The sequence below is a fragment of the Patagioenas fasciata genome, chromosome Z, assembly GCF_037038585.1.
Source record: "Patagioenas fasciata isolate bPatFas1 chromosome Z, bPatFas1.hap1, whole genome shotgun sequence".
NCBI classification, from domain to species: Eukaryota; Metazoa; Chordata; class Aves; order Columbiformes; family Columbidae; genus Patagioenas; species Patagioenas fasciata.
In genome coordinates this window covers 418,606-434,623 of record NC_092560.1, presented here as the reverse complement: position 1 = coordinate 434,623, position 16,018 = coordinate 418,606, and the positions used below count along the sequence as shown (strand labels likewise).

Sequence of the window (16,018 nt, the reverse complement as noted above, 5' to 3'; positions counted from 1 at the left end):
GAGAACTGTAGAGGGCCTTAATCTCACAAGCTTTTCCAGCGACTCCTTTACATTTGTTGTAATTAGAGGGCTATACACCGGCCTCTACTTGAGCACAAAATATTAAATAAATTCTCCACCGTTACAGCTGAAATGCGACACAGCAAGAGGGCGGGAAGGAAAGAGCAGGGCGCTCCGAGGACGAGAGCGGCAGCGCCGCGAGCACCCGCGTCCCCAGACCCCAAAGGGCATGTGCTGGCCCTTCGCAGCACACCCCATGCTTCCGGGGTCTGCGGAGCATCTGGCGCTTAGGGAGACAAAATCGTAAGCTCGGCTTCGTAATAATCCAGAACAAAGAGCTTCACAAGACCCCAAGTGCCCTGTCTGCGAGAAAATCACAAGTATTGTTATTTACACTGCAGTAAGCTATGATCAAAACTGTTTATCCGGATCTGCCAGCAGAGCCCTTGTGTTAGCATCCGAATTGATATTAAACCCTTTGATAAACATAAGCAGGTATCAAAACCAACCTATTTATTGGAAATAGATACCTATACGAAGAAAAACTTAAAATACGTTTCAACAATCGTAATTTCCCTTTTCGGATACAGAGAGAGCAGGCACAGTGAAAGTGATTTGTAAAAGTTTTAAATCACCATCTTAAAGAGGTTATTAAATATTATTTTAAGCCACGGTGGGAATAGGATTGTTCTGCCGACTTTGATTGGTTTTCTTCAGAATAATTTTAGTTAACAGAGTTGAAAGAACAAGTTTAAAGAAACTAACTTCATCCAGTTATAAAGCTTTGATTATCACAGAGCCTTTAAATTTAAGCTTCATTGAATACAATATGATAATCTTTTTTCCTATCAAAAGGCAAATTAAAATATTCCGCTTGTAATCCCTGTTGCTGTTCCGACCGCTCACAAGATTTCCCGCGCCGGCAGCCTGTTTGGGTGGGAATAAGACATTTCTGCCCACACAACAAATTATTTGTAACGTGCCAAAATTTGTCACCTCAGCCAATGTAAACAAAACCGACCGCCACCCATACCCGGTTATTATTTACTCATTGTTCCCGTCCGCCCGCGCTCCGTGCAGGGCTACGAGGAGTCAATAGATGGCAGTCCACCTCCTAGGAAACAGCCCGATAACCAGCAAAACCACCAGAAGCTCCACAAAGAGAAAGGCGCAAGGTTCCACAAGCACTCACAGTAATTAACTACGAACGCGTAACGCAAAACATTCGGACAAACTTTGCGACGGCTGCGGGCGAGGAACAGCACAGAGCGCCCCTCTCCGCCGCCCGCGCGCCGCGCTCCGCCGGCAGCGCCAGGGCCCGCGCGGCACCGCCGCCGGCCCACCGGGACCCAGCGCGGCCAGCACCGCCCGGCGGCCCCCGCGCCCGCGGGAGCGCCGCTCCTGCACCGGGCTCCACAGCAGCGCAGCAAAGGATCTCACCTGTCTGGTTACAACCACACCTATACATACAGTACACATCACTCTAACACTGAAGTTTCGATCCTGGCGAGAGCACTATTTAATGCTGGTCTGCTCTGGCTGCCAAAGAGAATATTTAACAGAATAATAAAAGCTGGGCCTCACGCATTTAAAGATTCAGAGAACACAGTTTCTGGAGGTGTAACTTATTGTAGATACCGAGCACGCCTTTCGCCTCACAAATTCTTAAATTCCAGGCTTAATCTGACAACTGCCGTAAGCCTGAGCCGAAGTGAGCCTTCCCGTGGAAAACGGACACGTGCACGCAGGCCAGAAACGCGGATCGTTCGCAGACCATCCGCAGCTCACTGCAGAGCGCAGAACTGTCCGTCCGTCCGTCCGTCCGACGGTCTGGCCCGGCCGGTCTGACTCTGCACGTCAGGTCTGACCACACCGCACAGCGTCCCTGAAACGCACGAGGAATTTCCAAACGGGTACTTTTAACAATGCACTTGTGTCCGTAACTACCTTGCACAACGAGAGCTCGTTTTGGAAATGCGGTGACATTTACGCCAAGCAAAGCGTGAATTCGGAACAGTTTCTGCAGAACTCAGAGGATTCGCAGCTCGGACGCCCCGCGCTCCCCGCGACGGCTCCGGGCTCCGCTCCACACAAATCAACATTTTCTAAGTGCTGACTGCAACTCGTTTTTCGAGGAATTTCCAGTGCCAAGTAAGACTAAAATAAAATCAAATCTTGTACTTGTGCCTCAGTAAAAACCCAACCCAACAGATTATTGTGTCTGATACAGCCATTGGATTATCAGACCCCAAACATCGCGAACGTTTCAGAAATCAGTTCCACACGCACCCTTAGGGGTTACAATGAAACAGTGTTTGCCATTCTCTTTCATGCAATTAAAACAAACAATTAAAAACACACCTGAACGTGTGGATGCACCTTCTGCTCGTAATGGTTTTTAAAAGTCTGTACCAATTCTGTTTAAAATAAAAGTAAACACTCAGAAATGAAGAAATTCCAAACCAGACCTTTGTTTTAAAATCATCACGCAGAAAACACCAGGAATAGGTTTTAAGCAAAGATTTCCCACAATCACTGAGTCCAGAAGCCAAAGCAGAAGGCAGCGCCTCACCACCACGGCGAGCGGAGCAGCAGGTGACGACCCCGGTCCCCCACTGCCCGAAGGGAAACCCCACAGCAAACACCCCCAGGAAAAGCTTCCCCGCTTCGTCTGGAAGGACAGCGGTGACCGATTGTCTGCAACTGATACACGCGTACACATTCATCTGCATGGCAACGACAGCAAAGGCTCAGAAACAGCAAACGTCCTAATCCTTAACGGTGTTTTTAGGTATAATAATTTTATAAATGCATATATTCAAGATTTGTGATACCAACCCGTTTAATATTGTCTTAACCAGCTAAACATTGATCCAAGTTTCGGTATTATTCAAATTTATATGAATTTTGTTTTATTTTTATCTCTGTTTTACATATGAGTAAAAAGCTGAAGTAACACTGGCGCTGTTCACAAAGTTCAGTTTTGCTGTTTCGGCGATTAAAGATCAGCTAACGCAGGCCAAAAAGTTTCACCCATGTCCTTACCAACGGGAATTATCTGCACAAGTTTGTAAGCTGCGTCTCCCTAATCACCGTCTCTGCTCTAGCTGAGGTTTCTTTCACTATTTAAAGAGAAAGCTTTGCCACACGGAGTGATTAATTACCAGCATGTGGGATATCTGATGGGATTATTGCTTCTGCAACGCAGCTCGACTTAAAACTTCACCCTCTTTAAGTGTGCAAATGTGGCGACTGAGGGCAGAGAGCTGCGCTCGTTTAACGGTCACAGCATTAAAATAAATCACAAGTTCTAAAGATGTTTAAAAACACCGACAGTGTTCATTGCATTCTTCAGCTCAAAAACTCCTCAGACGTTTATTATCTCCTCGCAGAAGATGCTTGTCTATATTTTATGGTCAGCAGTTCACAGAAGAGTAAATAGGCTGGGTGTAGAAGAAAATAAAAGGTGTTTCTACTTACAGTTAGGTGATACTGCCTCCATATTTCTGGGCAAGCCTGGAAAATAAAAATATTGATCAGCGAGGAGCATGAAACAAGGTGCTTTACAGCCTGTTGGTTTTGGCATAACACAGTATCCACCGGTGTCGGTCACAGGAAAATAAGAAGCTTAACTGAAAGGGTCTGCATTTCAGCTTCAAAAACCTGGCCAGACAGTTTAATTGAATTTTACACTGGTTTAACACACTCCCTGCCATTGTCAGGAAGCCAGTAACAGTTTCCCTCTGCCCTTCTCGGAAGGCTGGAAGTTCGGGCGAGCGGCTCCCAACCGCAGCAACTGTTAATACTGCTAAACACACAAAATTAATGTAAGCACTGCATTTTATGGCATTTCACATTTACATAAAGTTCTGGAAATTAAATCACAATGCACTTCCCTTTCACAGAGGAACAGAAATACTTCAGTATTTTTGTATGTATCTCTACACTAATCACAATATAATTGTTACATGTAATAATCCTTGGTAGCTCGTGTCAGGCGAGCTGTGAACGGGCGGCAGAGCAGACTGCGCCGGTGTTGCTGTTCTCACAGCGCCTGGGTGTTTCCAACCGGCCGGACCCGCACGCGGACCTGCGAGCGCGCCCGTTGTGAGCAGCGCGCGGAGCAGGGGCACAATGGGAGCGCAGCTGGCGGGACGGGAAACGCGGGGCTCCCGCAGACACAATCGCAGCGCTAACGGTGGGTCAGGCAGGGGTTACTTTCTCAAGCGTTCTCAGTGTTTCCACATTCACAGCCCCTCTGCGTCCTGCCGCGGCCCCGAGGCACAAGGAACCGCGGCGCCCGCAGAGCGCGGGGCCGGCCCCGCACAGGCCTCGCCCGCCTCGCAACAGTCGCCCTTCCGCTGAAACCGCTCCTCAGCCCCCTCAACAATTAGCGACCCGGTGTGCCAGTCTCTGTTCTCAGTATTTTAAGAAGCAGCGTTAGCTATCCCATGGTTTCTACATAACATGCTGTAGCTCTGATTTCAAACGCTGGAGTCTCATGACTACTTGCAAATGAGTGTTATTAACATTTCTTTAGATTTCGAATAAATTTTTTGCTCACGCCTAAATTCTTGCCTTCTTTTATTCTGACAAAGCACGTTAATTAAAAATACCCACCTAACAACCAATATAGTAACTGAATCTCTCAAAAACTACCCAAGTTTTGACAGTCACCCTATAGCACATACGGTATGTTTTCCACGGGTGTGATGGAAATTGTATTATTTATTATTCATTCCATCAGTAACACAATTTTCTGGAGAAAAATCTACAATCTGTTCTGTGTAATGGCTCGACATTTCTCCTCTTACTCAAACACCACATGTAAATATTTGAGTTTTATATTAATATTTCTGTAAAGAAGCGTGTGAGGTCCCTCACATCTCCAGCGGGAGCAGATACAGCATCTGACAGTTCGAACACCCTCGCGCTGCATTCGGGTGCAAACAAAGGGATTTTCCTCACTAACTTACACGGGAGCCGGAGGCGACAGGAGCGCCCCACACGCAGAACGCACAGAACGCCCCGCGGGCTGAGCGCCCCGCGCACTGAGCACCCTGCGCACAGAGCACCCCGCGCACAGAACGCCCCGCGGGCTGAGCACCCTGCGCACAGAGCACCCTGTGTACAGAACACTCTGCGCACAGAGCACCCTGTGTACAGAACACCCCGTGCACCGAACGCCCCGCGGGCAGAACACCCTGCACACTGAGCATCCTGCGCACAGAGCACCCTGTGTACAGAACACCCTGTGTACAGAACACCCTGTGTACGGAACACCCCGTGCACCGAACGTCCCGCGGGCAGAACACCCTGCACACTGAGCACCCTGTGCACAGAACAGCCCGCGTACAGAACACCCTGCGTACAGAGCACCCTGTGCACAGAACACCCTGTGTACAGAAAACCCTGTGCATCGAACACCCCGTGGGCAGAACACCCTGCACACTGAGTACCCTGTGCACAGAACACCCCATGCACAGAACGGCCCGCGGGCAGAGCACCCTGCGCGCAGAGCACCCTGCGCACAGAGCACCCCGCGTACAGAGCACCCCACATACAGAGCAACCCATGTACAGAGCACCCTGTGCACAGAACACCCCGTGCACCGAACGCCCTGTGCACAGAGCACCCCGCGCACAGAGTACCCTGTGCACAGAACAGCCCGCGTACAGAGCACCCTGCGCACAGAGCACCCTGCACACAGAACACCCCGTGCACCGAACGCCCCGCGGGCAGAACACCCGGCACACTGAGCACCCTGTGTCAGAACACCCCATGCACAGAGCGCCCCGCAGGTGGAACACCCCACGCACAGAGTACCCTGTGCACAGAGCACCCCGGACACACAGCACATCGCACACAGAGCACCCCGCGCACAGAGCACCCCGCGCACAGAGCGCCCCGTGGGCAGAGCACCCCAGGCACAGAATGCGCCGTGGGCAGAGCACACTGCACACAGAAGAGCCCGCACAGAACGCCCCGCACACAGAGCACCCTGCGCACAGAGCACATCACACACAGAACACCCTGCGCACAGAGCACCCCGCACACAGAGCACCCTGTGCACAGAGCACCCTGCGGGCAGAGCATCCCATGCACAGAGCACATCACACACAGAGCACCCCGCGCACAGAGCACCCTGTGCACAGAGCACCCCATGCACAGAGCGCCCCATGCACAGAGCACCCCGCACACAGAGCACCCCGCGCACAGAGCACCCTGCGCACAGAGCACCCTGTGCACAGAGCACCCTGCGGGCAGAGCATCCCATGCACAGAGCACATCACACACAGAGCACCCTGCGCACAGAGCACCCTGTGCACAGAGCACCCCATGCACAGAGCACCCCGCACACAGAGCACCCCGCACGCAGAGCACCCTGCGCACAGAGCGCCCGCGCAGCCGTCCCTCCCTCGCCACTGACCGGGCGCCCGGGCTCAGCACCGTGGTAGCAGGCAGTTATTTGTGCATTAGTTCTGGGTAGTTTTCGATTACCACAGTGTCCCCAGACTAACATGGTTGAAAAATCGCAATCAATGAGTTGTCATATACTGGCAAAATGCCACTCTGTGATATGACCTTTACTCACCGAGCAGCTATTTAATGAAAATAATAAAAAAATTATTTTTAAATAATAATTCAGGGTTCTTTTCCTTTTTTTTTTCTTCTATACTTCCTTTCCTCTGGACACAAAGCCATCGCTCAGAGCGAAGACGGGCACCCGAGAGCAGGAAAGCGCGGCCGCCTCCGCCGCGCAGCCCGGGAGGGGGTGCAGCCCCGCTCTGCGCCCCCGCCGCTCAGGATGGTCCCAGGCTGTGAGAAAACCTCGGGGAGGTAGGACGGAGGTGGTGAGGGAAAATCGGCCGAGCATTTTCTGCATTCAGATGGTGATTCGGTGTAATACTTTTCATCATCACAATGATCACTTACGAACTTCAGAAGTTGAACACAATAGTCGAAAACGGATGCCTGGCTAAACAACAGCGTTTCAGAAGGATGCCATTAACCAGGCGTCCTACCACCCCGCACCAGCCCGGAGTTATTGTCTGTATCTTCTATCACAGAACGACAAAACATATAATTAACAATTACTGCTGAATACTGGCTTCTCAAATGAAGCAAAGAGGCTTGCTATGGAAGAGAGCATAACCAAATACAACAACAACCACCGAACCTGTGATCTGATTTCTTATTTATTTAACAGCACTTAACCACGAACGGCCCTGGTTTGCAGAAGAGCCCCTGTGGCACACGAGGACGGCAGCGGTGTGATGCACTACATTAAACAAAACCGCATTTACCTCCAGCGCAGCGCTCTGCCCCCCCAGCGCCGGCACAGCCGCGGTGCCGCCGCCGCCGGCCGCTCGCCAAACCCGCGCCGCTCTTGCGGCAGCCACGTCCAGTTAACGTGGGAGGGTGATTATTCATACCCGAGCCGGACCCGGCCGGGGTTGCCACACCAGACGAATCGAGGCCGGGTACTGCGCATTTTGACCCGTATTGAATTTTATCAGGTGCTAATTATTGTTTTACCAGAACAACGGCTTAATGCATCTGCTGTTTAATTCCCACTTCCCCATTCTCAAACGTGAACATCAAAGGAAATAACACACTCAATCTCAAACAGCCCCTGACAGCAGACCAGGACTCGAGTGCTCAATAGACGAGGCCCTTGCCACCAGTTCTCATATTTCCACAACAATGAGCAAACACAAAACCAGCGCTAAGCGGCCTTTCCCCCTTTCCGCCCGCAGCCGGGCTGGGCGGGAGGGCCCCGCCGGGGCGGCCGGGGCTCGGCCCCGCGAGGGAAGGAGAGCCCGGTACTGTATGCGGGTATGAATAACCAAAACGCACGCGCTGACAGCCGAGCGGGACGGGCCCGCGGCTCCCCGGGAGAAAATGTAGCTGTGATGAGTGACAGGGCTTTCAGGAAATATGTTCACAATCACAGACAGTGAAGGCCATGACCTAGATCGTTTAAGAGCTTGTCTTGTCAAATTATCAAAAGCTTCTTCCTCTCTGAATAAAGAGTGACATAAGTGAGTGTCAGAAAGCTGCAGGCTGACAAGCCAAGCATACAATAACAGCATGCACGTCACATACTTGCCGAACACCGCCACGGCTAGCGGCAAATCTTAATGAGAGCGCGGCTGGCCCAGGAGACTTGGGTCCCTGCTGGCACAGCTACTCATCTCGCAAAAATCCTTCAGCTCCAAGTCAGTTATGGTCTGACACAACGACAACAATTACTAAACACAACTTTTTAACAGAATCCTCTGGTGTTTTGTCAAAGCGGCGGCTGCTCGAGCTGCCCCGCCGCAGGCCACCACAATAAAACAAAAGATTTGCCAAAACACACATTTTTCATCACCTCCGCATGGGAACCGCCGCGGAAAACACACAATGCTCCCTTCAAAACCGCTCCTGCGCGAGCAGATGTCGAGACCTCTCCGTGCCGCCGGCGCAGACGGCCGGACCCTAGCGCCGGCACCGACCAGCTCCCAGCTACGCAGGCTCACGGTCACCGGCAGACGGACGTGGACTCACCGTGGGCGTGAGACACGGGGATGGCGCTGGGGAAGGAGGGGAGCGGGGCAGACCCCGCGGGCAGCACAGCACGGCACGGCACGGCTGCGGCACAGTGCAGGGACCCTGGGCAGGACCGGCTGCGGGACACGGGCCAGAGGTGCCAGGACACAGGGAGGAGACCCGGCCGAGGTCCTGGCGGGCCCCAGGCCCCGGGCAGGCTCTGCGGGGCGTGGGGACACGGCACCGCAGCTTTACCGGCATGGGGACATGGCACCGGGGCTTTACCGGCCTGGGGACATGGCACTGCAGCTTTACCGGCCTGGGGACATGGCACCGGGGCTTTACCGGCCTGGGGACACGGCACTGCAGCTTTACCGGTGTGGGGACATGGCACTGCAGCTTTACTGGCCTGGGGACACGGCACCGCGGCTTTACTGGCCTGGGGACACGGCACCGCGGCTTTACTGGCCTGGGGACACGGCACCGCAGCTTTACTGGCCTGGGGACACGGCACCGCAGCTTTACTGGCCTGGGGACATGGCACCGCGGCTTTACTGGCGTGGGGACACAGCACCGCGCTGGCCAGCCCTGCGGACACGGCCCTGCTGGCCCACGCTCCCGCTGGGCTGGGGCAGCTCCCCGAGCGCCGCACGCCGGGTTTGCCGTGCACCGAAGGAGCCGCGGTCCTGCCTGACGCGTGTGCCCCGCCACATCCCCGTGTGACGCTCTTCCCCGCCCCGCAGCTGGCAGGGGAGGCTGCAGACCACGAGACCCGTGACATCCACCTAACTGCCACCAAGCCCGCAAACTCAGGACGCTCATGGCAAGAGGCTTTCAGCTTATGTATACACGAGTATATATATATATGTACACACACATATAGAATACACATCTATATGCACACAGAATGTTGCATGAGGCTGATGTGTCTTTCCCAGGTGGAGCAGCAGATGGTCAAGCAGCCAAACTCAAACCTCCAGAACAACTCTGCCCGCTGACCCTGTGCAGGGCACACGGGGCTTCTCCCAGCGCGGCTCCACCGAGACGGCTCCAAACCCGCGCCAGGGCGTTCCAGGGAAGGTGACTGGCCTAGCAGATAATAAACGTATTTTCCTGGAACTGTTCTAAATAACCTCAAACCTTTCCAAACTAAACTATGGGAAGCACCTTGAGCTGCCTCATGTTCACTTCTGGACAAACGTGTGACCATAGGGAGTCTGAACCAGCCTGTGCACAGGAGCTTGTTCTGCATCCTTTGTGTCACAGCAGGAGAGAGTGAACCTTCCAGGAACGACAAACTACAACTTTTCTTGAGCTTTCGAAGTATTTTGTAACAATGCAAAAATTGTAGGGAATATCTAGCCTTTTCTCCAATGCTGTACACAGACCCGGCCTATGACGGCTGCGCCTCCAGAGTCTCGTGGAGAGCTCTGGAGAATGCCGGGCTCACGCAGCCCCAGGATTGGGGGTGGTTTGTGTCCAGCTCCTACAGACAGCTCCAACATCCCAACAGCAGACACACAACAGCGCCTGTGACTCAGCCTGGTGAAACACTCTCAGGTGTTCGACAGAACGCCCTGTGGAGGGCTCGTATTTCCTTACAGAGCACAATTAGCAGAGCCACAGGCATTTGGATCCGTTACTGTGATCCGTTCACGTTGCCCACACCGCGTGGGACCGCGTGGTCTGTACCCGTGGCCGCGAGCCACGCGCACCCCTCCCTCACACCCCACACGCGGTGCAAGCCGCAGGAGTTCCGCGTGTCCACGGACACTCCGTGGATTCCCGTCCCGCGTCCCCGAACCAGAGCCGACTCCGCGCTGCTGCGGCGCTGGAGTCCCACAGGTCTCCCTCTGCCCCTTCCGATCCCCTCCTGCTGCCCCCGCCAGACGCCGCTCGTCCTCGTGCTGGGCCGAACAGCGCACCGCGGGTCCCCAGCCACTGTCATGGACCCCGTGGGATCCCCGGATCCCGTTTTGAGGCTCTTTGCAGCCCGCGGCCACCTCTTGCAGGCTGAAGAGTTCCCACTGCGCTGAGGGACAGAGAGGGGCCAAACCTGCTCACAGGGGTCCAGTGCTTTCCTGACTATTCCTCACATTTCACCAGATTTTTCACAGCTTTTGAACTATGAACTGATTTTTTTTTTAAAGGATTATATCTCATAACTCTAAAATTTCAGTCCTGAACGGTAATGGTAAACTCAGAGCCCATCAGCCCGTTTACAAAGACGGGATTACCTTACCCCGGGCACTTTGCGCTACACCCGCTGCCACCGCGCTCACCCGCGGCTCCACGCGCTCCCGGTGCCGAGCCGGCCCCGGCCGCTCTGCACAGCCGGCTCGCAGGCTGACGCCGAATAACTCAGTCCTCAGCAAGTCTTGTCGCCCTATTGTTCACCCTTTTCCATGTCACACTAGCATATCCTACCTTTATCCTCTTACTCCATGCCTCTTTAGTTTCCTTAAAAGCTTTTGGTCAGGAACTCTGTCAAATGCCTTTTGGAAATTGTAGACTATGTCAACTGGATCGTGTTTACACACGTTTGTCGACCTTCTCCTTTGAAGAGCTCCAGAGGCTCCCGAGAAGTGGGATTTCCTTCACAAAAGCACCCTGGAGTCCCTCCACGCATGTCACACTTACATATCCACCCCGCACGCCGCCGGTTTGCTCGGGGACCCTCGGGCAGGCCTGGCCGCCCAGCCCTCCCCGCCACCCCTGCCAAATGTCATCGTGTTCGCCCCTCGGCCGCCAACCAAACCCAGCGCACAAGGTCACACGCTGCTGCTGCTGATCTGCCTGCTCTACCTTCCGGCTCCTCCCCAGCCCTCGGGTCGCTGTTACCCGGTTCTGATAACGGGTTAGAACCCACAGGTTAAGTAACCCTAACAGCTCCTTCAGCTTCCCGCCACAGAGCAAGAGTTCGGTGCAGGAGCGTCCCCGGTTTCTTCCCCCGTGAAGGCCACGTGCAAAGCAAAACGAGCACCTGGAGGGTGCCAGCAGTGCCGCATCCCGGCCAGGCGCTCCTTCACGGCCTGGGCACCCGCTGCCCGACGCTGCCTGCTCTGACGTGAGGGAGCACGTACCGCTCCGATTCACCCGCAAAGCGCCACCGAAGTCCCTTCCGCCTCCGTCCCGCGTGCCCCGCGTGCCACGGCACTGCGCGGGACCCCGGGCACAAACCTTTGTGAGCCGAGGCGGCCGAAACGAGCAGAACAAACACACGCTGTGCTGCTCCCGGTCACCCACACAACCTAGGCAGGGTTTAAATTTGGGGACGACAGAGGAGGCCTAGTTCTTTACAGAGGAGAATATTACTTGAAGAGAACTGACTTAAAAAAGTGTGTAAAACAGAAAACGTGGCAAGAGATGCAAATAGAAGATACTTAAGGCTACAGTTCTGTCTAACACTTACCAGAAAGGGGGTGCAGAAGTGCGCCGTTCACGTTTTCTAAAGCAATGGTACCGTGCACCTGTTTTTAACAGCAAAAGTACAGCTAGACAGGGAAGACCCGTTTCACATTTCTAACATTCAAACGCCACAGGAAACAGCAAACTCTCGGCTGTGCTGGGCATCATCCGCTTGCTCCAACACCGTTTCCTATGTAACGAACTCCCGTTTTCCGCCCCCAGCTCCTCACGCTCGGGGGCGGCACCAGGACCGGTCCTGCAGGACAGGACGGACACACGGACACACGGTCCCGCTCCAGCACCCAGAACCGCTCTGTCCTCCACCCTCACCCCGTGTCCCGGGATCCTGCAACAGGGTTGGGTTCTCGGAGCACGAGCGATACCAGGGACAGGAGTCATTCCGGTGAACACCTGTGTGCAGCGAGAGGGAGGAGGCGGCGCCGATCGCTGTTCTTCCTTGGCCAAACCGAACGAATAAAGGTGGAGGAGACATCTAGGAACAGATTCAAACACTGCGAAATGTCAAAAACCCAACGCTTAGGGTAACTGAACAGGTATATTTGGAAGATAAACATTTAAGCCGCTGCCTTCAGATAGAAAATTAAGAAGGAATGCACGCTGATGTTATCACAGCTTGCCTTTTACCCTATCTTTCTGTGTTTAATTTGAGAAAATACATCATAAAAGGTTAATTGCTACGTACAGGACATGAACAACGACAGTAACATCATACAAGGCTAAAAAAGATAAAGGTATGTTTAATCACGCTTTAATTTTAATCTGTGTGTTATTTTAGCAGCCTGTATTGAACTCAATCTACTTCTGTCTCTCTCCGCAGTCCTTATGGCACAACCGGTGCCACGGAAAGCTCCCGGGGCATCGCCGAAGGAACACAGCGAATATTCCACCTGACCTTAGGGAACACGGGACAAATCCTGTGTTCCAGTCGCGCCTGAACCGGCGCTGAGCGGGGTGACGGGTCCCACCGCACGGCCGGCACCGCCGCCGAGCCCACGCCTGACGGTGCAGCTCGGCGCTACCGGGCAGCTGCGGGAGCGCAGCGCACGCACACGCACGGACGGGCCGGGCCCTTCCCAGCTGCCACTGGTTCTCACAAATCGATAACATCATTGCAATAAACCTGTGCCTGCCTGTAACTCCACAGGTCTTTCACGGTAAATACAGTTACTAACCTTCCAAATTTTGCTTCTTTTGCCAAACTCTTCTACTCTTCTACCAAACTCCCAACTGCTGTAGCATTCAAGACTTTCTTACGAATAATAAAGAATGCTTTTTGCCAGAATAGTTCACCCTGCACCAAAACCTGATCTGAAATTACTCACCCAGGAAGCAAAAATTCAAAAACCAGTGGTGTCCAGATCTGGGCTACACCACGCTTAAAAAATAAAAGCTGCTGGTTTGTGAATTATCTAAGTTGTAACAAAAACCTTCTGTTTATACACACAGATGTATTTTGAAATACTGATCTAAGGTTTTACTTAGGCTGGATGATGCTTGCAATAACTTCAAGTGCTGCTGTTCAGGATCTTTACATTCCTGCCACCGCGCGTGGTGGCTCAGGACACCACGTTCCTCACCCGCGGTTCCTGCGGCTGGTGCAGAACTGACCGAACACACCGTGCAGAACCGCAGAATCACAGATGGTTTGTGTTGCAGGGCCCTCTCCAGTGCCACCCCTGCCATGACAGGGACATCTTCACCAGCTCAGGGTGCTCAGAGCCCGTCCAGCCTGGCCTGGGATGTCTCCAGGGATGGTTCAGCCACCACCTCTCTGGGTACCTGGGCCAGGCTCTCACCACCCTCAGGACAATTCCTTCCTCAGGTCTAATCTAAACCTCCCCTCTTGCAGTTTAACGCTGTCACCCTGGTCCTGTCACTGTGGCCCCGGTGTAACCCCCTCCGTCTTTCCTTCCCCTGTGAACCCCCACCAGCAGTAACAACAGCTGGGGGCAGACCGCCAGGAGCAAAACAGTTTGTGCTTGTTTCAAAATGCATTCAGGATTGAAGCGATACTTTTAAGAAAGGAGATCGTGCTCTGAAAAGTGTGTTTCCGTAGCTGTACCGTTTAAAAGTTTTGACACAGAAAGTCTCAGCCAGACGAAGTCCCAGGCCTGACATCCCAGCTCGTGCCTGTGCAGAACACGCCGCGCGGGACGCCTGTGACACACCACGGTGTCCTGACACAGCACACACGTTTACCGTTTCCACACCGGTCTTGTGACAAAGTTACTCACTTATCCAAGACAATTCTGAATCCTCAGTAAATTCTGACAGCAGAATGCACGTGTGTTGCGGGGCCTCCACCTCCCCACAAAACAAATGGGAGCGTTGCTCCCATGGCACTGAACAGGCAGCCGAGCATCGGGTGGGGAACAAACCGGATGTTTGTTCTTTCGGAAGACGAAGGGAGCAGTTTTGCACAATCACCCGGCAGAGCCGTTTCTGCTGTGAACACAGATGCACGCCTGCTGAGGTTTCTGAAGCGCCGTGTCCTGGCGCCGGGCGCAGGTCCCCGCGTGCGCTGCGCGGCAGAGGCACCGGACACGGCGCGGGAGCCGGGGCTGGCGGCAGCGCGGGGCGACCCCTGGGCAGGAACACGGGGGGTTCGGTGACAGCAGCGACGGTGGAAACACCAGTGTGTCCTCGTGGGAGGGGGACCGAACATCAGCAGGTTCCAGACGTTAAATGTTTATATCGATGTTTTTTTCTCAATAGTAGAGTGCACAGTTTTGCAACTGTTCCACGACTCCACAAACTCCCTTGGAGTGTGCACGTGACGGGCCTGTCCGTGGGGACACAGACACAGGGAGACAACTGACCGCAACATTCTCTCTCTTTTTGCATTTTCACAAATAATAGAGGACTCTACTGAAGAGCAGGGACAAACCAAGCTGCGGCACCTGAACGTGGCTGTAGACCTGCTTCCTTACACACTGACCCCAGGTAACACTTCTGCTCATCTGTACTTGCGTGAGAAATGAAGTGCACCCTTTCCATTTTGTTCATAAAGTACACTCGCAGTGTCAAACACAGCACACGCATAAATGCCTCTCCAACCCATCCAGACATCAGTTTAAACCCCTAATAGTATTTTCATTGATGAGTATGTGATCACAGTGAGAAAACACGTATCTGGAGCTCTCGGAGCATCAGAGCTGTTCCTTCCTCTCGCTGGGATGCCTGCACCACACCATGTCTGCCGGTCTCAACCGTCCTACACCCTCCACTCAACAGAAACAAGGATGTTTTCACCACCTTCACTAACCTGGACAAAACCAAGCTGAAGAGCAAGTGTTTACAGCACTCTGGGTGTTTTCTTTGAGCCACTCTCCACAACAACTGTGACACTGTTAGATAAGGACCAGCTACAATATTTCACATGCTTATGCAAATACAAACTACATAAAATCAAAGAAAATATGAAAGAAGTGTGGTAGCTGCAGATTCGTTTTCTGACAGACACAGCCGTCGGTGACGCAGCCCTGGCGCAGCTGTACTCACGTCAGCGTAGTGTCCCTTCATGTGGCAGCGGTTGCAGAGCTTGCTCCAGCAGGCGCGCTCCAGGCACTGCTGGTAGCAGTGGCCGGGCAGGCAGCAGTTCAGGCAGAAGCGCGCGGGGCAGTTGCTCTGCAGGTGACCCCGTCCCGCGCACAGGCAGCACGGCGGGACCTTCTGCGGAGACACAAACGCAACTGCGTCAAGGGAGAACGTTCAAAAGAGCACAGGCAGTTTAAAAATCAATACAGGAAATGAAGAACCAGCCATCCCACACAGACGTCTGCTGCTTTCCAGAACTGCAGGGATTACAAGAGCAACAACGGCAGAGACCTCCACGAACCAGACAGATCCCGCACAAGTTATCCTCCCGCCTGCACCCCCAGCGCAGCGCGGCAACAACCGGCGCGGCGGCGAGCGGCGGCGTTACCTTCGGCGCGGGGCAGTTCTTGGAGAGGTGTCCGGCCCGGCCGCAGTTGCGGCAGGTGACGGCTTTGTCGGCGCTGTAGTACCGCGCGCCGTGCCGCGCGCCCCCGCGGTTCGAGATCTGCGCCTGCGG

The 16,018-nt window shown here is 53.7% G+C and overlaps 1 protein-coding gene across 2 annotated transcripts in view; it reads right to left on the bottom strand.

Annotated features, from left to right (window-relative positions):
* The window catches only part of ZCCHC7 (zinc finger CCHC-type containing 7), a 122,466-nt gene that overhangs the window by 25,818 nt on the left and 80,630 nt on the right, over positions 1-16,018 (bottom strand). Inside the window, exons 6-8 of one of the 2 annotated variants that reach the window (XM_065860697.2) lie at positions 15,890-16,012; positions 15,466-15,636; positions 3,481-3,516 (exon numbers count right to left, since the gene is read on the bottom strand). In XM_065860697.2, coding sequence (XP_065716769.1) covers positions 3,481-3,516; positions 15,466-15,636; positions 15,890-16,012 — 330 coding nt within the window. The remainder of the gene's footprint in view (positions 1-3,480; positions 3,517-15,465; positions 15,637-15,889; positions 16,013-16,018) is intronic. The other variant, XM_065860698.2, reaches the window with a different exon arrangement.